At 32.8% G+C, this 26663-nt stretch overlaps 1 protein-coding gene across 1 annotated transcript; it reads left to right on the plus strand.

Moving 5' to 3' along the window:
* Nucleotides 1–3676: 3676 nt before the first annotated feature.
* Nucleotides 3677–26101, plus strand: LOC128176577 (uncharacterized protein DDB_G0271670-like). The gene is made up of 8 exons (XM_052842999.1): nt 3677–3883; nt 21644–21687; nt 21851–22094; nt 22252–22304; nt 22455–22515; nt 22684–23099; nt 23452–23686; nt 25428–26101. The coding sequence occupies exons 1-7, from the start codon at nt 3835–3837 to the stop codon at nt 23665–23667; spliced, it is 1083 nt and encodes a 360-aa protein (XP_052698959.1). The 5' UTR covers nt 3677–3834; the 3' UTR covers nt 23668–23686; nt 25428–26101.
* Nucleotides 26102–26663: the final 562 nt, after the last annotated feature.

The following is a 26663-nucleotide window of genomic DNA, read 5'->3' on the forward strand; positions in this document are numbered from 1 at the left end:
GAACAAGTGAGTATTGAAACAAAATTAAAAAGACCCACCTCCCACAAAAACAAACAAACACAATTAAAATGCAAGTATGTTCTCCAGTTCTAATCACAAATTGAAGAACACATGCATGCAACTGTATTTGTAAACGTTAATAATCACATAGAGAAATCGTAACATTTTGAAAAGCAGACCCACAGGAACTTAGCCTTTTGTAATTTTCTCACAAAAAATATATACACCCCAACATTGTGATATATTTTTGATAAGGAGAACGATATTTATCTAAAATTCGCCCGATGGCAAACACAGAGCGAAAATAAAACGAGTGCAAAAATTTCAGTGCATACATAATATCAATAATGGACAATTTGTCGGAATATTAACATTCGGTTTTATAACATTACATCTGTCAAAAAGAAGAGGAAACAAGTAAAGATAATAAAACAAGATTTGTTCGTAGAAGCATCCATGTTATTTCTTATGTATTGAAAATTAAGGGTATCCATGCATGCGCAAATAAAATCTAAATTTCACCGTTTTTCACTCAGAAAGTCGTTGGATTTATTTTTTAATTTTGTTGCAATTTTATTATAATTAAGTACTTGTAAATTAACCGAATTAACAATTTTAATACTATATTTTAATCTCCTTTATATAATCTCTTACAGCAAACTACATTGAAGCGTTTAAAGGGGCATGGTCACGATTTTGGTCAAAAATTATTTTTTTGATCTAATATTTAAAATGCTTTAGGAAGGCATTTTAAATAGGCAACCTAAATTTGAGTGTTATTTGTTGAGTTATAAGCGAGTTTCACAACTGGAAATTTTTCGCAATGTTTGTTTACATTTTGAACGTTGAAGCAAAATTATAGTTTTAAACCTAAAACAAATGTGTTAAACATCATAAACTGTCTATCTGTGCCCAAAATAAAAAAAAGATAGACAAATAAGCTAGAAAAATATTTTTAGTGGTATATTGAATCTATGAAAACAAAAACAGGGCATGAACCTTGTTTACATGACAAAGAATTGTGAGCCCTGTATCTTGCTTATTACTCTACGATTGACTCTCAAATTTTATTTGATCATTATAAATGCATTTCTAAAGCATTGTAAATAATATAAACATAAAAATAGAATTTGACCAAAATCGTGACCATGCCCCTTTAATAGGAGCTTACTCCAGAAAAGTTTCTACGTAATGTTTTGATTGACCTTTGTCCAATCAGATTGTAGCTGGGCGGAGTTGAGACATTACCGCTCGTGACTTGAATGAGAGAGAGAGAGAGAGTTGACTGGTTAATGGAGTAAATTATAGCCTAGATGATGCAGATAAGCGAACTATCTATCAAAAATAGTTCTATAAAGTGACAAATCAAGGTCTAGTGTTTCTATTTAATTCATGAAACTTTGAAGGGTTTTTAAATTCGGGAAACAGCGATGTCTATGTATAGATAATGTGATGAGGTACGTACTTCAAACATCGAAGACTGTACGAATATTTAAGAAACTGTTTTTATTGCAAGTGTTACCATTAGTATTCAAATCAAAGTTTGCTGAATCTTCCTGGAATTAAACATTTACTTTGTATAAAAACTTTCTTCATGGTTACTCAGTGTGAAACATTCTTTACCTTAGGATGAATTTGTCCGCCATTGTTTTATTTTTCCACTAAGCATCCGCCCCCGTTGCCTTTCTTTTTCACTACATCTAAATTCATATGTGATCATTCGCATTTCAAAATATTTAATGTCCATATTCTCGGACTCCATGCTTGGAAATTCAGTTGGTTTGTTACGTCATTCTTATACATGTACATGTACATGTTGTCGACGGCGAGCGACCAAAGAAATTTTCAAAATCGTTCTTTAAAACGCTTTAAAGTTATACCAATATAGGATATACATGTAATTTTTATATTCAGACCTTAATTAATTTGTTTGCAAGTTTATAACTTATGATAATTTCTTCATCGGCACCACTTATAATTTACTCAATTCACTCTCTCTCTCTCTCTCTCATCCAAGTCATGAGCGACAATGGCTTAACTCCGCCCAGCTACGATCTGATTGGACAAAGGTCAGTCAAAACATTACGTAGAAACTTTTCTGGAGTTTGACCCTCTTCAATGTAGTTTGCTGTACGAAGATGTAGGGAAATGTTCAAAAATATCAACTTAAATCTAAAATATATGAATTTTTTCTAACCAATAAATAGTTAATGGCCAAAAATATAATATTCAAACTTTTAAAGCAAATCTGATAGGAGATTTGTTGAAAATGCAACCTCTTTCATTACAGTCCAAGATGAGTATTGAAAGTCTTGCATGAAGTACATATATTCCAATGCATATTGCCATAAGCAAATACTAAAATCAAAAATGGTAACCGCGCAAATCTGTTTTTTCAAATGATTTTCCATAGAATTTTAAGTAAAATTTTACATGGATAGGGGTGGGGGCTCCCATGCAACAAAATTCCCCCCGGGGAAGATGAAAGATGAGACGAATCACATGACAAGCGACCCGAGCGCTATTTTTTAGCGGACAGTCTATCAGTCTAGCACACGACACGATATTTCTGCAAAATGGTGATCAAGACTCAATGAACATTTGATTTAGTAGTACAGTTTCCAAATAAACATTCATTCGGTAACGGATTACAGAAAAGTTGTTTCGCCAGACATCATCAACGCTAATTATTCATTGAAGTGGTAGATTTGGGAAATTTGGGAATTGGGAGCGTCGTAATCGACAGTACACTGTAAAACGGATTGCATATGAGGTGCTGGTTTTTCTTCTTTCTCTTAAATTACTAATGTCAATAAAATAAGCTTCAAGTTGAATTCCGGAAAATTTAATGACTATGTCGGCATATTTCAGTTGTATGTGGGAGAAGTGCACGACGACCATTGCATGCTTGGAGCTGTGCAAATGACCCCATATGCAACCAAAATTCCTCTCAATTATTGATGACCCATGCATAATGTAACATGTAAGTAAAATGTAGCCCTCTTGTTGCAAGTCCAAGCGAGCGAGACTTGTTACTGTGAGCAGCCTGATGCGTCTCACGATACTAGAGCATGTACATGGTATACGGCTTCTTGTCAGGGAACCCAAGGGTGAACATTGATCATTTGAATTAAAATGGAAGGACCACATAGCTGTTAAACATTCCCTGGCAGTAGAACTCACTAGGAATATTCCTGTATACCGCACGTTATCTCAAACTGATGTTAAATCTACTATCGATGATCAGTTAGAAAATTTTTCCAAAGAAAAGTCGAGAAAACAACAGAATATTTGTGTTTTCTATTCAGCTTACCGAACTTAATCCTAGAAGATTAATTGATTTCGTCTTCTCATTTTTTTTCAATGAAAATCGATTTCTTAAGTTCTGCTGAAAAAGAAGATTATTGAAAAGCATGTAAACGTTTATTTCCTCACACATGAGTTGATGTGCATTGCATCTACATGTTGTTCCTCTCATTAGATTCTATGTGGAGCCTTTCATCTATTCACTTCACATTTACGTTGATCTGGGCGATTGATTTTTGATACATTTTTTTGGCGTTGACAAAAGAAAGCTTAACCAGAATAAAAGAAACACAGAATAGTGGTACATTCACAAATTCACACACAGTGCGCAGATAATGACTCTTACTTCCCTTTCAGTGACTTTTGTCAGAAACAGTAGCAGAAGACGCGATCCAGTAGCCGCCAAATACCTGAACTATTGAACGATTGCACAGGTTACCGTAGCAGCGTTCTACAGCTTATATCCTCTCCTTACCGACTCCACAGAGCCACAGTCTCTCTGGACACTCCAAGCACTCAACAGGCGTCATGGCTTCTTCCCTCCTTGTTTTATGTTTCTGCCAAGGGTTATTCTCCGGTAAGTTTTCTTAAAGCATTTTCTTAAAATTATGTCGTAGTTTTTCGTAGTTTTTTTTAACCATCCATTATTCGTATCTTAAAAAAAATATTTTTCTCTTTAAGCTCCGAGTTTTGAAGAATGTTATCTTTTAAAATTATTCTACCATATACAAAATTGTTTAATCTGTTATGTCTAGAAAAATTTAATTTAACAAATTTTTAAATCTCTTCTTTTATGAACTTTTGCATTTATTGCCAACATATAATCTCGAATATTTTTTTATTGATACTTTGCTAATATCTAAACTGAGCAATATAAGAGCAAAGTAAATTATCATGAAAATACAAACTTAAGCCAGATACAGTGCAATATTGATGAAGTATAGTGAAATATGGGGCCTTTTTTGCTGTAATGGAGCCGTAATAATGGAATAACATGCATGATTATTCTTAATTATTTAGACATATACATTTGCGCGGTTGATTGATTCATTTGGTTAAGATTGGTATAATCAATGTAATATTGAATGACATGCTTCAGAGACATATATATCAGTACCTATTTGTACCCTGGCATTTATTTGCTTTTTTGACTGTGAATACTATGAACCAGTGAAATTTTGCATTAATTGATTCTTTTACAAAGAAACTGCATATCTTGCTTTAAGTGTTATGCATTTTCCTTTAATGTTGGTCTTTTCTGGACAAACTCGCAAAAATATAAGAATTAAAAAAAGAATAATCTTTAATTGACATTAAAATAAAATATCAATGCATGATGGTCCGTAAAGATGTAACTTACAAACCCGTAGCATCTTTTTTTTTAAGTGGGGGGAGGGGGAGGCGAACTCATCCAAAAAATCTTGACATGCTAAATAAAAATATTAAAAAAAAAATAAGAAAGGTTACTTCTCAAATTCTCAAAATCATGAAAAAAATAATCCGGGGGGGGGGGGGGGTGTAATGTGGTATACTTGTATACTTACAATTTCAATTTTACTACATATTTCCGCATTTTCACTTCAATTTTTTAAATAGTCCCCTAAAAGTCAAAAAGTGGGTTGGCCGACTCCACGATCATTCACTTTTTATTTCTAAACTGACTTAATCTGCAAATCTAAGACACAACTGTACTTACACATATATTTTTTTTCTACTTTACAATAACCAGTTACAATTCTGAAGACGGCAAATGTGAAACATTTCAAATATTAAAAAGTAAACACAATAATACTATTAGAGCTGATAATGTCATGTTGTAATGACAGGCGGTCACAGTTATATATATCATATCAGGGATATATCGAGTGCTATATTGATTTGTGGTTGTCGTAATAAGTGAGCTAGATTCGTATGGCGATGTGGAAGTGCAGGAATTTGGATGTAGATAGCTATATAGCCATCAGGATCCATTGATTCATTAATGAAAGCGGTATTACAAATCAGGGAATTTATCACACTGAATAAACATACTTGATATATGGTGTATTGTCCCAATGTAACGATGTACATTTCTGTATATTCGAATCGATGAAATTTTCAATTTCGACATTATGGTGACTCGCCAAACAAAAAAGTATCATGCACATCTAGAATCAATTTATGAGAGACGAGAGAGAAAATAGAAGCACCTGTTCTGAAAAGAAAATGGGTTATATGTATAAACGTCTTTAACATCAGCGAAATGAATTTTTAAAAATCAATTCCATTATTTTCTTAATCATTCTGATTAATGGTGAAAAAAGCATTGATGAATTTCTTGTAGTGATTATAATCGATCACGCTTCGGTTTCCAATGTGTTTTGTGTTGACATTTCCAGATTGAATTTTATCTCAGATAACTGTAATCAATGAGTTAAAAACGTGCTCAGTTCCTTTTGGGATCTGCCGGTTTTCAAAATAAGAGGAACTGTCTGGAAAACGCAATATTTCTCTATATAAGTACTTTACTGCAGGTGCTCGGGTTTGTGTACTCTAGGCAGCAATAAGTTTCAATTTCACATCAATTGTTTCATGCGTGTGTGTTAGTTTCACTGCAAGAGAGAAAAACCGCGCGATCTTAAGAGAGTTTGATGACCATTTCCATTTTTAGAGTATATGTATTTTCTTTAGAAGGAAAGCTTTGATAGAGAAAGATAGAGAAAATTATTTAAATTATATTAGGAATCTTCCTTATTGAAGTGATAGTTTATGATTTTTTTAAAAACATATCTAGAATTTTAAAGAAGATCTGATTAAAAGTTTGTTGACATCCGGAATTCCTAAATTGTTGCGGGGTCTTGCATAAAGCATGTCATAGTTAGTAAGAATACAGGAGAACGCCGCCTGCTTCTAGCTAAAACGTAAAAATCATAATACCCTGTCCTGGTCATGGGCTACGCTAAATTCAGAGAGAAAAAACATATTTGAAAATCACAGGGATGAGATCTGTACCAAATTCAATGTAAATTCTTATTCAATTTTTAGAATGTCTCCCCCCTGGGAGAAAAAAGATTCAATATGTTACAAAAATAGGCCATTGACTCTTAAAGCCAAAAAAATCTTCGATCCACTATCTATAGATTCGGAACCAACATTAATTTTGTGATCCCCTAATATTTTCACATTCAAATTTTCTAGCAAACGTCAATTACTAAAACCGAAAACCTCGCATTTATTGCTACAATCTTTTTCTTTATTAAATGTTAACTTTCTTGTAGCATCCCTTCACATCCACGCGATGTATACAACCACCAATCAGAATGGCGACAGTGTGTTCCGTGTAAAAAACATAAATGGACTTTTTTACCCTTCATCAATATGATTTTTTTTCAGCATACGAATCGCTTAATCAATAAATGTATTCGGTATATACTTACCGTTATTCATATCAACCTTGAAACCCCCCCCCCCCATTAGAATGTTAGTATTGTTTACCCATATCACACCTTCACAGTTGTCCGATATTGCATATTTTATTTACCAGTATAATTCATTTATTTTTTTTTTCTCGAGAAAAAAAAACCCAATAGCGATCCCATTAGCTTGATAAAGCCTTGTATTCGTCATTAACACTATATAATATTGTGTTCTTCTGTAATGGTAATATGAATCCCCAGGGGTGCTAACGCTGTTTGTTCAATATTGTCTATGAATATCAAAATACCAGTCCACAGCCAATTTAGACCTTGATTTGTGTTTGATATTCTATAATGATTATCTTTTTATACAATACAGCAATCTGTATCCGTTTTCCTGCAAAATCACTGCATGATTATTTTTTTTTTTGGCAAAGGTCCACAATAAATTTATCAAATGATTTCGTAGGTTTTCTTTTAATTATAAAGAATGACATCCAACAGAAAATTGTTTTAAACTCTTCAAATACTAAAACGAATCGAAATAATAACTTTTTTTCTACAATAGCGGCAATTTGTAGTGCGCAAATTACTATAACCTTTTAGAATCGGTACCGTTGATCAATTGAAAATTTCCCCGTATCTTCAAATAGAGAGGTGTTTCAAAAATAGATCGTTTCAAAATAATTTAATTCTGGTTGTAACGCGCTTTCTGATTGGATAAAAAATTATTTTGCCAATGTCATAGTAAGAATAACGTCAAAAATGTACTAATCCGCCTGAAGTTATGGTTGAATTTTGTACAATTTGATGTCATTTTACATGTAAAAGTCAAATATATAGACTGTTTTAATCTACATTTAATAGCAAAAAATTCAATTATAAGCAATGAATTCAATATTTATTAGTTTTATACGATATAAAATGGTTTGGTGCTGTTTACGCTTTTTTATAAACCGCTTCGCGGTTTATAAAGCGTAAACTGCCCCAAATCATTTTATATCGTATAAAACTAAAAAAAATATTACATTCATTCCTTAAATAAACCTGGGCACATTTGATACTTACACACAATAAAAGTGTTTCACTTATAAATAAGATAATAAGTACGGCACAAATATAACACCAGAATTTTTACACGTAAACCCTAAATCATGAGGTCCCATGTGCCGTTTGCCGCTGAGCGTGTGAAGAGAAGCGTATTGTACAGTATTGTACAGGTGTTGGCACGTGCCGCGTGTTCATTCGGTGTAAGGTTGTTATTTGACGTCATCATGGTGTGTAAAGTAATTGACAACGATCACGCGAATATATATAGGTTAAAGTACATGGTTGCAAAGAAGGGGATTAAATCACGTGTGTACTCATGGTCTCATTGGTCATAGTAAAAAAAATTCTCAAGAATGAAAAAAGAAACTGATAAAGTGAAAAATTTAGTCCATAACTTTATTATCATTGATACATTTTAGCAATTTTTATTTACTAGATATTAATCATGTAAACATAATTTATGTCTTCGTCAGACGTAAAAAGAAAATACATATAGTATTTAACCGTGTATGATTTGCAGCGCGTGTTAGTTCCTTCCAGTGATTTGGCGGGAAAAAATCTATTTTTAGAAACTGCATACCCATACCTATCAAACGAGATTATAAAAAAAACAGGAATCATTTTTTGGTCAATTGTACATCTGATACCTTAGCAATATTCACAGCTTTCACAGCTTTTGGTGATCATTCTCCAGCAAGAGTAAAGTATACATGCTAGCTATAACACACCAACGTAACGAAGTGGATAACTCGTTCACACTGTTGCGACCCGATTTCGATCCACGTGATCGACAATGGTTGTATCTGTCAGGTTATGGTGGTCGCCCGCTTGGACACGTGGATTTTTTTCGGGTGTCCCAGCTTCCACCCACATTAATGACCGCCTCGCGCTAACATCAGGTACAGTTCATTTTTTCAGCACGTCTGAAAAACTTTTGTCCTGAAATAATCAGGGATTAACACACGTAATGTACTCACGTTATATTTAACACACGCATTGTACTCACGTTATATTAAACACATGCATTGTACTCACGTTATATGAACGAAGTTTTTTTTTGCTTTTTTTTAAATTTTGATTACAGATGATGCTATGCTAAGATACAACTTATTTATATATTTTTTTGATTTGTAATTTTCGTTGGGATAGTTTTTTAGATTGATGAATTCGATTTTAAGTTTTTACAAAAATGCATTTTTATGCAATAATTTAATTGGTTGATTTATTCAAACAATTTAGAAGCTTATAACGGGTTTCCACAATTTTACCGAGCATAGACTATAAAATGTCTGGTTTTGTTTACTAGACCATACGATTTCAATGACATATAATTAATGAGCCTCGTTGTGTATCGATGTCTTTCGAGTTCTTATTACGGTACATGTATGCAGTTGATATTGTGAGGTTAAAAACCGTTTTGAGAGCAAAAAGGTTTCAAGGTGCAGCCAAATTGCATGAAACAGTCAACCCAATAATAAAGGAGGAGATATCACTGTTTATTAATGCATTTAATACGATATGACAGGACGTTGATTGTATTCTTTTTTAAATATTTGATTACTCATCGGGATGATATAAACTTATTATAACTGTTCAGCTAATGACCGATTGAATCCCATGTGAGCAAAAAGCAGATGTTTGAATGTTTGCTGAAAGCAATTTCAAACTGTCGTTCATCTATAGGTAATGAATGACGATACACACAACGTATTTGAAACACCATACATGTTTCATTGTGGGCGAAGTATGTGGGTGTTTTCTCCCCATTATTAAACCGATAAGGCTGAAATAATGCTAAATTATTTACATAATTTCATTCGTTTGTTTTTCGCACAGTGACGCAGAGTTGGAATTTGAGCTTTCCGTATTGAAAGAAAATGTACACGTATCTATAGAAATCAGCCGTACTTCACTTTTTATATGTCAAATGCTATATTTCGATACACAGCTTACCTGTATTAGTTTTCAATTGGGTTACTCTAACGCAACACAAATATTGTCTGTAGTAAAGTGTAGTTCTCGATAGGATTACTCTTACGAAAATGATATTAAAATACTTTCTCGTTTTACAATAAATTATATCCTAATATAGCCTGGGGAAAATAAGAATTTTTGAAAGTTGTACTACAGTATTTATATTTTGGCTTTTATTTTCTTTATTTTTTTTTTAATTTGTTTATCTTTGTTATTTTTTTTCTTTTGCATTTTGTAAGTTTTCCATTTTTCTTTAACTAAAATTGATACCATTAGTCAAAATTTGAACGTGCCCGAGAACAAAACATTTTGTACAGGACAACACCAAGTACTAGTAAGTTGTAAGAACTTGTTTCCAATCTTTTTGAGTAATTTACACAATAAAATATGTTCAAATCAAGTCAAGTACTAGTACATGTATTATGCCTGTCGTGTTGAGTCCTTTTTTAATGAACTGCCAGTGGGCGTGTAATGTCCATATCAAATACCATACAGATTAAAAACAAACCAGTCACGATAACTGCCACATTACAGTTGTGATGTCTACGCAGAATTAAAATCACAAGGAAGCGAAATAAATAAATCACCTTCCATAAAGTAAAACGTGACATTGTATACTTTACACTGACGCTTAGCATATTTTCACACGTATTTTCTAAACTACTACACAGTTGTAAATTGTTATACTTGGTAAAGAACCCCGTAAGTTGTTAGAACTTGAGTTCGAACCATTTGTATATGTTTATGCAATAAAATATGTTCAAACCAACCAAACATATTTTCATACTTTTTTTTAATATAAATGGTATGTTGAATAGTAGAAGTATCAAACATTTATTTTTAATTTTTTTTTATTTATTTTTTTTTAAATTTAACTTCGTTATCTCGAACTAGATGGGGCTGTTTAAAAATTTCGAGGTATCCGAGTATCGAGATATCGAGGGTAAAATAAGTGGTTGGGACAAATCACTTCGACATATCCATTGTATTCGAGATATCAGTGTTCAAGATATCAAGTTCAACTGTATACTGTACATTTTGGTGAGAAATAAAGGGTGTATGGGTGAGTGGGTGATGATTCCATGTCAGCTGTTAATTCCATGTTAACTGTAAAAAAAAAAATACTTTTGCAAGAGAAAACACAATTGTAAGGCGTAAACAAAAAACGGCCACCCCCGTACTTCTTAATAAAAGATTGTTGAATCATTAGTTGGCGATTGACTTAAAACGAACACATTATCCCCATGAAAGGAACTTTTCCTTTCATAAAGTGTCTCCACAGCTCGTGGAACGATTGGGCAGCTCTAATCAAATTGATATGCAGCGTAAGTGCCAGTTTTTAAGGTTCCTGCTGTAAGGAGAACAATGTAACGGAAGGAATGAGGAAATCGATTGCTCGCGCAGACCAGAGCTCGTCGTGGCTGCTATGCGTATTTGCTGGTATGCGAATTTTGCAAATCAATATTTTGACTCGGCTTTCTTTCTTATCGAGAATAACGCGGTTTGTGACCATTTATAGTGAATCTTGATATATGGAAATATGATTACTGAGGGGTGGTTATTAGAATAACGAATGAGCAGAATAATCTAATCTCCCCCCCACAGGCACATGACGTTATATATTTTTTTCATAATGATAAAAAATACAACCCCTACTTAAATATTTATTAATTTGGGGGTATATTTTTTATTATGAGAAAAATATATAACTTCAGGTACCCATGCTTCCCACAATTTTTTTTTTACATACTATTAGATAATTTCCCCATTTTCCCCCCTAAAGATATGGTCAGATATCAATTATATTTATGTAATACTGTATATAGCTATTGTACATTGTACATGTATTTCATAATAGACTATGGTTTACGCTAATCTTTTTTGGGATTTATGACAACCACTTATCTTTACTATTCAAAAAACAGAACTTCTAAATTAATTGACAAATTTTTAGACTTTATAAATCATTGTGGAAAAATAAGAAAACATCACAACCTGCAGTAAACTAAAATTAATTCTTATTAATTTGTTAAATACTATTTTCATAATCGTAAAATCGGAAAGCCTTCAAATTTGAAAATTTGCATCTCCTCGCTCTCATTTCTATCTTTAATATTTTTTTTTTGTCAATAAATTTTAAAAATTTACAAACCAACTTTACACCTCATTATATTATTGTTATCGTCACAAACTGACATCCAAAATGTAAAATCCCTTGACTCTGGACCCAGACTGTAAATGGAGTAAAGTGATAAATCATCCTCTCTCGCGTTAAAATTGAAATACATGTATATCAGTGAGAGTCTGTGTCATTCAATTTTATCTTTAGTTTAATTGCTGGATACCAGGATTCAACTCAATTTTGCAAATTGCAGGATATTTTGCGGTACTTAAGCGCCCTCTTGTGGCCTTTCAGCGCCCTCTGTCGAAACTTCAGTGCTCTCTTGTTACCAGATTTCTTGGCTACACTCTCAAAGTTTTACGTTTAATTTTCCGGTTTAATAAGTAAAAACTGTTCTCTCGTCGTGGCAGTCTCACAATTAATATGAATGAAAGGGGAAAATAACTATTAAGCCAGAAACCATTCCTATACGATCGAGAAGCCGATTCTGCTGGCCGACGTCCAAGCCAAAATGTCTTCCTTGGGAAATGATGCTTCGTTCTATTGCATGTATCCCTATATTTACAGTACTTTTGGGTTCTATAATATACAAGCCATGGCTTCCCTGGAAGATTATTTTCTATTGAACAGTATCTATTTATTTCATCAGCGGGTGTTATTGTGATTAACCAAGCAGAGCGGACACCATTTACAATCACTTCCTTTCTGTTAATGTTTACTCAGAAGATTTTAAAGACCATACTTTGTTGATACATTTTACCACCTTTGGGGGCTACATATAAAATCAACACGTACTGTTCTATAAACGGTATAAAGTGAACAAATGAATAAACAACAAAATAAGCAAATATATTAAATAACTGAATTTTCACCGAAAATTATTTTAAACATTTACTGAAATCAATAAATGTTACAACAAAAATTCCCGAAAATGCGGATTATTACTATATAATTAGTAAATCAGTTAATCATTATCGTAATCAATATTATAATATATTAATTTTTGTACTTTAAAATTAAGTTTCATTTAAGTACAAGTAAAGTTAGTTTCAATACTAGTAGATGTTGTTCAGTTGTGAATTTATCCTAATATACATGTATTATTATTATTCTTTTGTCCTTCTGTGGACTTTGGATCATACATGTAACTCTTGGATGGAATTATATGAATCTATTTTACATCACAGCTGCTGTGTCATAACAAGTCAAAACTTGAGATTTCCAACACACTTCATGACGTCATAATCTTGTATTAAAACATTAACGATTGTAACTTTGTAACAACTTCGTAGCTGCACTGTGGGACTTATTACTATATCTATGTAATCGGCGCTGTGCTATTGACGGTCGTTATATCTCAAGATGATGCAGGCAATGCCCTAGACAAGGGATACCGATGTACATTGTTTATAATTACGCAGAAAACCCGACGAAATCTTTTTGTGCGCAAGTGTTGAAACTTTATCATTTATTGCTGTAAAAATCGATTCTATAGTAGAAAAGGAAATAGATAACATATTAATACAAGAAACAGGCTTATTTCTGAACAGTTTGTGTGAATTATCATAGAAGTTCTTAATTTAAAAAGTTACAAAAAAAACGACACAATTTTTGTGGCTCTGAAAGAAGGTCTTGGATTGAATGTCTATAAATCAAAATATTTTTAGCAGGATCAGAATTCGGTCAGTTGCAGGTTCCACAATAAATCAGTGTTAGCAGTCGGACATTCATGTATATGTTTTCAAATCACAAAACTGTCTGATATTGGGAAAGTACAAGTAGTCTGTCGAGCATTCTTAAAATTGGAGACTCGCAAGGTTTTTGGGGGATGCAAGTCCTTCCCAGGGTATGATATATTAAATATGAGTAGTTTTACTCAAAATCGATGAAAGATCTATTTTTTTAAAAAATTCGATATATTTTGTTAGATACAATGTACATTCCACCAAAACATTTCTTTTTGGATTTAATGACTTGAGGTAAAGATGACGACTTCGATATATTTACCTATCTCCTGGAAAAAAAAACTGTCTTGCTGTGAATTATCTAATCGTTTATATTGATGAAAAATGTCCTAACAGTTATCATTTCAGTAGAATAAATATGTATACAGACATAAAAAGTACGCTTGATTAATATGATTTAAATAATTCACAAGAACAAGGTTCTTCCGAAGGTCGTCTCTAAACAAACATTGCTCAACGTGTTTAACGCGGTAATGCAATCAATTATTGATATATCTGTAGTGAGAGGTTTTACAGTCTAATTAAAGTGAGTACCCTCGTAGATCTGCAAGGAAATATTGAATCCATAAAATTGGGTTTTTTTTTTTTAAAAAGCACTTTCCTGTGCTCTCATTCCATTAAAGCATTTTCGACTTCACGTATTTCTTCACTGAAATAGTAAACCATTACTTTATCAAAATACAGTGCATGATTTCCAGAGTGTCTTTATTGTGCTAGAACCATTATGAGCCTTTTTTGTAGAATGCAGCCCAGGTTTATAAAATTTAAGATATAAATTCTTTCCATGATGCTTATTAACAAAAAGCTTTGTTTGATAGGGTGTACCGGGCTAACATTTTTGGTAAACACAATGAAAAATCTTGTTTTAAACTGTCATATTTTCAATGAAATGTGAAGGAAATTAGGAACAAATTTCGGAGTTTTGTCCATTTTTGACTCATAAAATATATCTAGGATGCCAACAGTCTCTCCAAAAACAGAATGAAACAAGCTCTTGACTTCCTCTTTAAAATGATGTAAAATTGAATATAGGTGTCTGGATTTCTTTTCCCATGATTTAAAGGGGCATGGTCACGAATTTCGTCAAAAATTATTTTTCCTATTTTAATATTTACAATGAATCATAAAGGTATTTTTAATAGGCAACCAAAATTTGATTGTCATTGTTGAGTTATAAGCGAGTATCAGAGCTTGAAATTCTTCGCATGTAAACAAAGCGTTTGTTTACATCTTGAACGTTGAAGCAAAAATTTCAGTTTTTAACCTAAAAAGAATGTTTTAATCGTGAGGAATCGTTTATCTATTCTTAAAATAAATAAAAAGATAGACAAATAAGCTGGAAAAAGATTTTTTTACTGTTATATTGAACTATTGAACCTATGTAAACAAAAATAGGGCACGAGCCTTGTTTACATGACAAAGAATTGTGAGCCCTGTATCTTGCTCATAACTCTATGAATGACTCTCAAATTTTATTTGATCATTAGAAATGCATTTCTAAAGCATTGTAAATAATAAAAACATAAAAATAGAATTTGACCAAAATCGTGACTATGCCCCTTTAACATAAAATGTCAAGAAAATGTTAAATTTTCAACATAACTCCTTTAGAGCCGTAAAGTACGGGAAAACGAATCTTCAAACCAATTATGACGTCATAATGGTTCTATCACCAAAAAGACACTCTGGAATCATTTACTAGATCTTTACCTTAAGGAATTTATGTAGAAAATGAAATAGTTTCTTGACATTCTATATTAAACCATGGGAAAAGTAATCCCGATACCTATATTCAATTTGACATCATTTTAAAGAGGAGGTCCTGGAGCTTGTAAAATACCGTTTTAATGAGAATGTAGGCATTCTAGGTATCCTTCATTGGTCAAAAATGGACAAATCTAAGATTTGATACTTATTTCGAATTCCTTCATACTACTTAGATATTGATAGTTAAAAACTTGATTTTTCATTGTGTTTACCATTGATATTAGCCCCGGTACACCCTACGAAACAAGCTATTGTTATGAAGCATCTTTGAATTTATCTCAGGAATTTCATGAATATGTAAGCATCTTTCATTTACTAGATCTTGACCTTAAAATGAACAAAGCGAAAATGAAGTTGCTTCTTCATATAAAAAGATAACTTTCTAGACTCTCGCGGCAGGTAGCATTTTGCAACTATTTCATCGTTATATGACCAAACCATAATCAAAATATTATTAACACAATTCTAAACACCAAGTTGTTTTTCAAAAATAAATTCTAGACTTTATAAGTTATAGCTTATTGCCACTATTTCATTATTAGATAAGAAAACATAATTGAAACTAGACACGATCTCGTTGCGAGCAACGAGGAGGTCTTCCGTCTGATTTTAGAATTTGAGATATATGTTCGATCTTGATTTAGCTATTTAACAGCTAACCTTGATTTATAATTGAAAAACGGGGTCTACATTCTAAGGGCCAGATACTATTTTGTTTCAGGGATAAGAGCTTTGTTCAACAAGTGTTTAGAAATTCGTCACCGTTCTTGAGATATCTGAGAAAAAAAAGTTTTAGGGGCCAGTCCTTTATCTGCTAATTGGAGCCGCTGAACCAAATTTCGAAGGTTGCATTTTGTAAAGTGCAGCATTTTGAGCATCTTTTCTTCTACACTGCATTTCAAAATATTTTCCTTTTTGAGATATAGCTGGTCATAGTTTATGGACTCTTGACCCCTAAAAAATCCTTATTTCATAACACATGAATAAATCATTACATTACTTGGATTCAGAAATGTAAGATAAACATATTTACTTCTATAGCCTTTCATTAAATTTCCCTCAGTAAAGAGCTACAGATGAAAAATTTTAGAGCCCTTAAGTTCCCTAATTTTAGGGGCCAGTCACTTTTTGATATCAAATAAAAGGTCATTTAAATCCCAACACATTTTGTTCAACAACTGTTTAGAAATTCGTTACCGTTCTTGAGATATATGGGTAAGAACGTTTAAAGGACTGTACCTTAACTCCTTATAGGGACCGTTTAACGAAATTTTGAAAATTGCATATTATTTAGTACATCATTCTGAATATCTTTTCTTCTTTACTGCATTTCAAAATATTTGTCCTTTCTGAGATATTGGTGATTGGTGATTACATTGCTTGGATAAATAACTTTAAGATAAACATATTTGCTTCTATAACCGTTCACAAAATATCCCTCAGTAAAGGGCTACAGATAAAAGACTTTAGAGCCCTTTAGTCCCCTAATTTTAGGGGCCAGCCCCTTTTTCTTGATATCAAATAAAAGGTCATGTAAATCCGAACCCATTTTGATCAACAACTGTCTAGAAATTCGTTACCGTTCATGAGATATATGGGAAAGAACATTTTAGGGGTCGATCCCTTAACTCCTTATAGGGGCCGTTTAACGAAATTTTGAAAATTGCATATGGTTTAATACATCATTCTGAGCATCAATTCTTCTATACTGCATTTCAAAATAGTTTTCCTTTCTGAGATATTGGTGATCAAAATTCAGGACTTTTGGCCCCTAAAAACCCCTATTTAAGTAACACATGATAAAATCATTACATTGCTTGGATACATAACTTTAAGATAAACATATTTGTTTCTATAACTGTTCACAAAATATCCCTCAGTAAAGGGCTACAGATAAAAGACTTTAAAGCCCTTTGGTCCCCTAATTTTAGGGGCCAGCCCCTTTTTCTTGATATCAAATGAAAGGTCTTGTAAATATTAACTTTTTTTGCTTTACAAGTGTTAACAAAATATTTTTCAGAAAAGAGATAAACTAAGAAAACCATGAGAAATTACGACGGTTTTTTAGTCTCAATTTTCGGGACCAGGCGAGCTTTAACGCCGTTTGAGCAAGACAAATATGAATGCCAAATAGCACATCTACAATCTCTTTTCTACAATCCCTGAAAATTTGAACTCAATATCTTTTACCGTTTGGGAGGAGATCCCTGGACAAGCCGACCCTCTGAAAATCGCTAAAATGTCATTATCTCAAGAACGGAAGTGACGTCATCAAAATAAAAAAATATGTATTTAGTGAAAAAAAATATCTATCGGATCTGAAAGTTTCATGAAAATCGATTCAGCCATCTCCGAGAAATCGCCTGCACAAAAATGCGTAAGAAAAAAAAACAAGAATAATAATAGGGAAACAGAAACAAAGCAATAACAATAAGGTCTTCCGTTGGAAACGGAAGACCCTAATAACAAGGAACGGCGATTTCTGGGTTGTTCTGAATGAAATTAAAGTCAGAGAAGGCACAAAGATCGGATTTTAATCAAAAAAAGGTATACATTTATAGGATAGGTAGTCCTGAATTCAACCGTCAATTTTAATCATTGGTATTAAGATTAGTTTGGGGTTTTTCTGTCAGACTTAAAGATCCTTTTAGATTAAAAATGTAATCTGCATGACAAAAATCCAATTCCCTTGAGAGATATGTATTTTTTTTTTAAGTATTACCATATATTAACCACTTTTAGTTGCTGAAAATAGAATAATATCAAAACCAATTTTAAACTTCTGTGTTTGTCAGGATCAGATGGACTTCACAATTTTAAGAGGAAGTACTTTTCTATCTCATGTGGTTGGTTTCACAGTTGCAGCAAAATATAGAAACATTACTCATTCTATATATCGGTAGCATGCAAGAGACAGACTTAGTTTGGACCAATTTGATGCCAAATCGTTCTGGCAAAGTAAAAATTCGGACAAATTGATGTCAGCCAAACACAGCAGGCCTTTAAAGATGTCGGGATGCATTTTGTTGAGATTGATCCAACTAGATCCAGACGAATTCGTAGTCATACCGATATATATAGTCTACTTTCTGCAACGAACCCTCTGTGTCAAAATCATGGTCGGCCACCGCAGCCAAGACGTGCTTTTAATTACTTCTTACAAGACTTATAGATTATACATATTACACAATTTTCCCGAAACAACCATAATTCTTCAAAATGCAGCTGATAAGTTGACCAAGGCTTCGTGATTTGTTTTACAATTCAGAGTTGTCATCGTACAGAGTTAATAAACCCTGATATTAAAGACTGTGGTCTGGATTCCCTGCTGCCGTGTAATCTGATTGGTGATTTCAAAGATTTATTTCATCCAATTTCTTCCTTGTAATCCGATTTTTTGAAATCCTATTGCCTTTTTCCCAGCTTTACGGTGTTTGGAAGAAAATAATTAAGGAGTTATGTAGGGCAATGTTCTATAAGATGCCAACTATCAATAATGGAAGTCGTAAAGTTTGTACGACACCAGATCGAATGTTTTTTACCAAGAATAGAATAGAGTTTACACTCATTGTTTACCGTTTTACACCCATTTCGAGAATGTTTCAATCATACAAAGATACCATTATAAAGATAGTGTCTGTTTGGGAGGGTAACTGTTGAAATTGACACCCCGAGACAACCATTGTCAACCGACGCGAAGCGGAGGTTGACAATTGTTTTCGAGGGGTGTCAATTTCAACAGTTACCCTCCCAAACAGGCACTATTTGTTTTATTATACTGAATGTCTTAATTTTAAAGAAAATTTTACTGCTTTTATATAGAAATGAAGTGAATTCTACGGCGAACCGTACGCGCAGAATTTACGCGCATGTAACAATTTGTTGTGTTACCCGTTGCTAGGTGTGTTGCTAACGTTGAGGGTTATAGAACAGATTATCGACTGCGTCTTAACCAATCAGATTTCAGTATTTAACATGAAAGTATAATAATAAGTGTTGGTAAAAAATATTACTATATGTACCGATGCATATATGCTCAGCAAGCGGGGTCTCTTACCTCACTGTTCTTTTTGTGACAACAAACATGAATTGCCAACTATGAAATACGTGAAAGTCACCTTTAAAGAGCGTTTACATAAAAATAACGTAAAATGAATTTCATGTTGACTGTAATGCAATGTAATGTGATGAATAGCACCAAAACACTTGAGAAATTTTAGCAAAGTGTAATTGCAAGTGAAATCGCACATGAAATTCAGGTAAGGGTCAAATGGATAGGTAAAGGGACAGGGGTCCTCAAGAATTAACATTTTATTTAACTGACTGTCAGCCCTTCTACATCTTACAGCAATTACTGGTTTTCATGGCTTGAGTCTGTTGCAGTCAGGGCTCGAACCCACGGCCACAACCTTCCACTGATCACTGGATGTAAAATTATACTTCCTCATATCATGTTAAAATTCAATACTTTTTTGTTTTTTATTTCGTTGTAAAGTTATGTCTTTATAAAAAAAAAACACCCTATGCTTAACAATGTGTGCATCTTTTCAATAGTCTTTAATAATGATGTGCTTGAATTTGCAGTGATGTCATTTGCGTCATTTTTCGTATAGTTTTTGTATTTTAAAATGGGGTACCATAGAGTATTTTAGTTACCTTTTCTTCGACCCTCATGCTTAGTCTTGTTCTTTTAAATGTATTCCTAATGTTTAGATTCTATATTGCATTCAATTGTATCTGTCTTGGAGATTTAAAAAAAAGATAAAACAAAACTATGTTTTCTAAATTCAAATTAAAAAGCTGCACTCATCTTTAAAAAACGCCTAGAATCAGGCATCCTTTAAACCTGAAACATTTTATTGGCATCACGCGAAAGAAAAGTTAAACTCATTAAGTAATCATTCATTTCTCTGGGAGCGAAACACGATAATAGTGATCTACCAAGTCGTTTGAATTTTATGGAGATTTGATGGCCAACAACTCGATATAAATTGAAAGAAAGGTCTTTCTGTCACTTAATGGACCACGTATTAGCAGATCCAGCGCGCAGGAAATGAACGCTGGGCTATATCAATATCTCTTTAAGTTCCAATTCCGGAAGACAAGGCACGACGTGCATGTCCTCCTTTGATTACGTCATCAGAACAAGTTGGAAGTGTTCGGATTAAATTGCTCGATTTGCCTGCAGGCAGCTTTTAATGAAATAGCAATGAAGTGATGCTCATTCCGGTGTCATCAAGGAATCAATCGAAAAATACTTGAAGCTCGAACAATTCATGATGGCGTGCAAAATTCCTCTTCCTATATCTCCCCTTGTTCCATTTTTACGGTGAAAAATTTGTGAATAAGATGAACGGGATACTGAATATGCCTCTTCAATGCCCTTGGTTTAATGCATGATGTTATGCAATCAGAGACAATATATCCTGAAATGTTTTACATTTCTTTAGGTAGAAAAACAAACAGAAATTCATGTATGACATATTTATTTCATAGGCGTCGGAGCCGGGGGCTGGGGGGGGGGGGGGGTGGGGGCTTAACCCCCCTCCCCCTCACTTTATTTACAAAGTTGGACATAACCATTACCAAAACCTTTTTTAGGGCAGGGGAGTTAAGATATCTGATAAGTTTAGCCCATCTTTCCCTTGAATTTGCTCCGACGCCACTGCATTTGACGACAATTTGAATGATAGATTTGCAAATGTACAAAATGACTTATTCATTTGAAGACAATAGATTTACAAATATATAGTATAGCATATTCATTTGAAGACATTTAGAATAATAGATTTACAAATTAACATATAGTCAACGGGAATGTTGGTATTGTGGTAAACGATGACGATCGATTTCCATGCACCAACTTCTTGGCAACAATTATACAGGAAGGTGAATTTTGATGCAAGGTTTTGATAAAAACCAGGAACCAATACACCATTATAATCTACAATCATTTGTGGGAAGGAACAGAGCGTTCACACTTTAAACAATTATTCACCACTTCAAAAAGTCAAAGATCTATCAAACTTTAAATAAATACTTGATCCCGTAAAGATTTTACATGTAATATAAATCACAGTTATTATTTTTGCAGTAAACATTGAAAGACAACTAGTTATTCGTCGTTATTAATTTTATGAAAAAAAATTTATTTTACTTTAAAAAATATAAATCCTTATATTAGGTTTTAAAGGGTATGTTTTTATTATACGAAAAATATAATTATACTGCCAGGTGCCTGTACATTGAAGGTATTTATTTACTGTTTTCTTTGTTTTTTCCAGTAATTACACTCGGAGCCCCTTTGGAGACCAAAATCAATGGAAAGGTGACGAATTGAGTATTTATATACACCTTTAAATTTAGAATGAGAAAAAAATGGAAACTTATCAAACTTTTCTGAACCAATAGTATTCTAAACAAACAACAAATGTTGCAATACTAAATGAATTGTATACTATTACTCATCCAGTAGTTTTCTATCAAAATAGCCTGCAGATGTTGAAGAAACAGACCTTTTGCACCTGAAGCCATCAATGGGCCGGTTCCTGGGAAATCCTGAAAATTTAGAAAGTTACGAAAATTCGGTCACGATACCAAAGTCGCCTGTTGGTGAATTCATTCGTAATGACGAGGAAATGGAGGTAGAGGATGAAGAAAGTCTGAATGATTTATTGAAAACCGTTTTGATTACACTCAGAGATCACCCTGATATCATCATGGATATTCTTCAAGGTAACTACATTGCATGTTTCTGCTTTTTCATTCTGAGTTATACATATATTTAAACATGTGTTTCATGTTATAGATAACCATGATGATTTACACAGTCATGTATATCTTAACTATCGGCTGAAATATATTTATTATTCATTTTCCCCCCTTTATTTAGAGGAAGATAGGAAAAATAAAGATTTCCAACGACCATCGGCGCAACTTAATTCGGTAAATATAGTATAAAGAGTTCGTTGCTATTAGTAACTCCGCTAAAGAACTATGATTGTAGACATAATTATGGATTGGAACAAATATGATATTGTTTAGCGATAGTTTTCCATAATATGAAACAATTGTATATGTATATATCTTAATTAGGAGCCAATGCGTATTGAAAAGAAAGGAGGCAATATGTACAAAGCGATGGGATATCCAAGTGGTATGTTGTTAAATATAGTTTCCTCTTTATTATTTTTTTCTATTAATGGCAGTTTCTCTCATGCATACAAAATTATACCGTGAAATCGATTTGTAATACACTTTAAAATTTTCATTTAATTTGCTTTGGTGTCTATATTTCAATCATGGGATTAAATTCATTACGTAGAAGAATCAAATTCATCTCAAGAAAGTCAAGAAGACTCGGAATCACGTGATGGGAGCTACTATAAAAATAAATATGACAAATCGTCAAAGTCTTCCGAAGAATCAGACGAGAGCAAAGGCGTAGATTTAGCTCAATATTATAAACAGAAGTATGCAAATTCTAAAGAAGATGATAAATCAAGAAGTTCGTCGTCGTCATCATCATCATCATCATCATCAGAGGAAAGCAAGCAATCTGAGCTACCATTGGACAAACGAGTACCAGAACAACCGGAAGAAACCATCGACATCACGTCACTTCCGGATGAAGGTGACATAGATTTGACGAAAATCATTTCAGAAGGGGGATTAGAAGATCTTCCTGAATATAAGGAGAAATTGAAATTTCAAAAACCAAGCAACCTTCTAACCTCAGATGTAAGTATCAGTCAATAAAATTTCTAAATTTCTAAAGCACCAAGAATAGATGTATATCTGATGATGCTTATAGTGCTCTGATTCAAATTGTTACATACCTTTAAATACTTATTTAATTTACTTTTAATACTTATCTATTAATATTACTATCATATAATCACACTAAATATAACTTCTGTGATTCTTAAATGGTTTTTTATGTATTTATAATCCCCATAGCTTTATTAAATGGTATTGGGCAATCAAAAACAAAAAAATTGCAAATTAAAAAGTAATGGATTATTTAGAATCAGTTAATCGCTGCTTTCCATTATTACTCACTTGTTTGACAAATTTATTATTTCTGTTTCAGGGGACTATCTTTCTTGGAAAAATTCCTAAATCCGGTAAACCTAATGGAAAAAGCGCTAAACCCAAACCTAGTGCTTTAAAACCTGTCATTACCGAGGCAGACATGTCGGAAAGTAAAATGGAGGATAACAGAGAATCCGGCAGTGAGCATAAAACCGGAGCTAATGAGAAAACCGAGAAATCCGCCAGTCAACAAACTCCACAAGACGGGTCTTAACAGTCCTAACAACTCCAAGGTCTGGCGATCAATAGGTCTTGTTTTTTGTCACTCTAAAATAAATCCTCGGGGTTTTAGGGTCCAATTTCATTCGGAACTGACTAAACAACGATATTGAACCCACCTCCATTTTCACACCCAAAAGAACACTTTAAAGTTTTTTTGGGTTTTTTTTATTTTACGGAATATTTACGAATCATTTAGATTGACTCCGAACAACAACATGTAATTCAAAAAAATCACGGTGATTTTTTTTTCGTCAATTTTTTTCTCTGATTATTTCTAACTATAATTGTGAAGATTGATAAAAATATATGAATATACGTACCAATATACATACCAATAGATTATTTTTTTTTCAGTTGATCTCAATGCATAAATACGTACACAATTACTTACATGTGACTTCACATTTTTTTTTTTACATATACATTCACAAATCAAAATTAATAGAAATTTTACAATCTCAAGCGTTTTTTCAGAACTCCATTTAAGATTTCATTCTGACAGCTTATGTATTACATAAACCGAAACCAACTCTTTCCTTTCTAAATGGGATTCTACAAAGACATATATCCTTTCTATACGTTTAAAAGTTTCCATTTGTCTTAACTCCATTTTATTAAAAGTAAAAACTTACTAGAAATTATCTTATTCTTCCCGTAGATAATGATTAAAAGATAATAAAACAAAATTAATTATTCATATGAATTTTAAAGTTATATTGAATGTACTTGTAATTTTTTTATGCTAAACATATTCAATCTAAAGCAATAAAATGAAAGAGATTTTGATTTGATATAACTTTTTTTCGACCGAGAAATACTTTTCAAGCAAAATTCGAAATAACAGACAATGCTGTTTAAGTGTTAGATATGACTTTTTTAGCCATATAATATTATTAAGTAAAGGAAAACGCTTACTACATGTATTTTATTTCTAAAATTTGTATGTTTTTCTATATTTTTATACTTATCTCTCCTTCTAAAGAAAATAAAAAATTATAAAATTAGTCATCACCCTCGAGCCAATATCATCCCATGTACAAAATATATAGAAGGTTTTCTAGTATTATTCGTCCTTATTAAAATCACCTCGGTTTATTTAACACTGAGATCGTGTTTTTGTGTTACAAATTCTATTTTTCTGGGGGAAAAACTAATGTAATCGGATATACGGATTTACTATAGTACTTAAAAACAAGTACTAGGGGATTCAGTTTTCGTGGCGTGACGCCGTAGTTTTCGGCTCAATCGGCGTAAAATAGACGATTTTCAACTCGCTTTGACTTTTATACTTTGATAAAGCCTTTTTTTACAAGTGCAACGTTAATAATTCGCTCTTTTAAATGGTACTACTGATTTTAAAACGTTGAAGTACTAATATTTTTGCGATGCGCGATTTTGGTACTGTTATGTGATATCAACACCATAATGGTATGTTATTTCATAACACGTCATTTATATAATCTTTCAATATATTGAAGGAATAAATAAAACCCAGGAGGTGTTATATTGTTATATTTTCTGTGCTTCGTTATATAGATAATAATTAACTTTCTATATTAATCAATAGGAAACGTGGACACTTGCTTCCAAAATACAATGATGTCTTATATTGATAACATTCCGTGGGAGTCTATTTGATTAAAGCTTTTAAAAGAGCGAATTTCAAATACTTCGCAGTACAATGTTCCCTAATTGTGTTCTTTCGACTGGCATCTGCTCTTTGATACTAAAACTGTTCACTACTTCTTGCAGACTGAGGGGGCACTATCTCTTCCATAGACACCTTTGAAGATCATCTATCGTCATTTGATTATGAAGAGTATTACAGTACCACAAAATCGTCCCTTTTCTTTGAGGAGCTGTAGAATGTAGATAAAAGTCGAGTCGAACACGCATCTGTGATACTTCCGTTATTTTCTGTTCAGATATTTGTGTGGACGTACTTATATTAAATTAGAAGTGTATAACTTTGGACGATGTGTCTTGATTTGACCTGTTACCCAGCTTTTGAGTAGTTTCCGGATTTCGTGTCAATATCAATACTGTCCAGTATCAGTCTTGACTTGTTCATATATATTTCACTCACATGTTACTTTGTATTTAAAATCGCAGTCACTCAATATCACTCCCAGTGTTCGTCCCTTTCTCGTTGTGAAGACTTCCTGTGAAGACATGCATGTACAATCTTATTGAGTGTTTTAAAGCATCAAAGTAGAAACAACGTTCTTAAATTTCAATTTACAGACTGTCAATGCAATCAGAATGTACAGCGGCGAAAAGTTTTTTGTTGTTATCAATATTTCATCTTGTTATTGTTTTCTGGTGACACTAAAAAGTCCTAAATGAAATTGTTGCTATTTCTTGTTATTGTGTAATAAACCATGTTTATGAGAAATCAATAAAAAAAACCCTGTTCGTTACCATTACATGACTGGGGCTTTTTTCCTCTCACGTATAAATTGATATTTTATGTACAAATCAACAGATATTTCAATGATACAGCTATTCACTGAATCAACGGCGGTAATCGCTATTTCTACAGATGCCATTTTTCCCACACTAGTATATAATAAAAACAAGCATAAAGCAAAGATGGCTTAATTATCGGACCCATATTGAGATACAAATTAATCCTTTCTGCACTCGGCGATTCTTTATTATCAACTATAATAATAAAAACACTGGATGCGATTGCAAAACCAGCATCGAATTTTAAACGAGCAAAACTGTTTAATCGACATTTGTACACAATAAACGTAGGAATAAAATACAGCAGAAGCTTTTTGAAATGGTTTTTATAGATTTATTACGCTGTCCTTTTTTTTATCTTCCAAAATTGAATAATACGTAACTTTCCACTTCAAACTTTCAATTTTTAGTTTTGATCCTCATACCTATAGCGAGCATTGCAGAAAAATAGCGCCTCCAGCATTGGAAACCTATGGCTCAGATTCAACATCAATAACCCAAGATGCATCATCCATCCAA

Source organism: Crassostrea angulata, chromosome 3, assembly GCF_025612915.1.
Source record: "Crassostrea angulata isolate pt1a10 chromosome 3, ASM2561291v2, whole genome shotgun sequence".
Lineage (NCBI taxonomy): Eukaryota > Metazoa > Mollusca > Bivalvia > Ostreida > Ostreidae > Magallana > Magallana angulata.

Excerpts from the sequence above, each read along its gene's own strand:
- LOC128176577 (XM_052842999.1), top strand. The coding sequence starts at position 3,835 with ATGGCTTCTTCCCTCCTTGTTTTATGTTTCTGCCAAGGGTTATTCTCC. Across the intron at positions 21,688-21,850 it reads AGACCAAAATCAATGGAAAG|CCTGCAGATGTTGAAGAAAC; the intron begins GTGACGAATTGA and ends CTATCAAAATAG. Across the intron at positions 23,100-23,451 it reads GCAACCTTCTAACCTCAGAT|GGGACTATCTTTCTTGGAAA; the intron begins GTAAGTATCAGT and ends TTTCTGTTTCAG.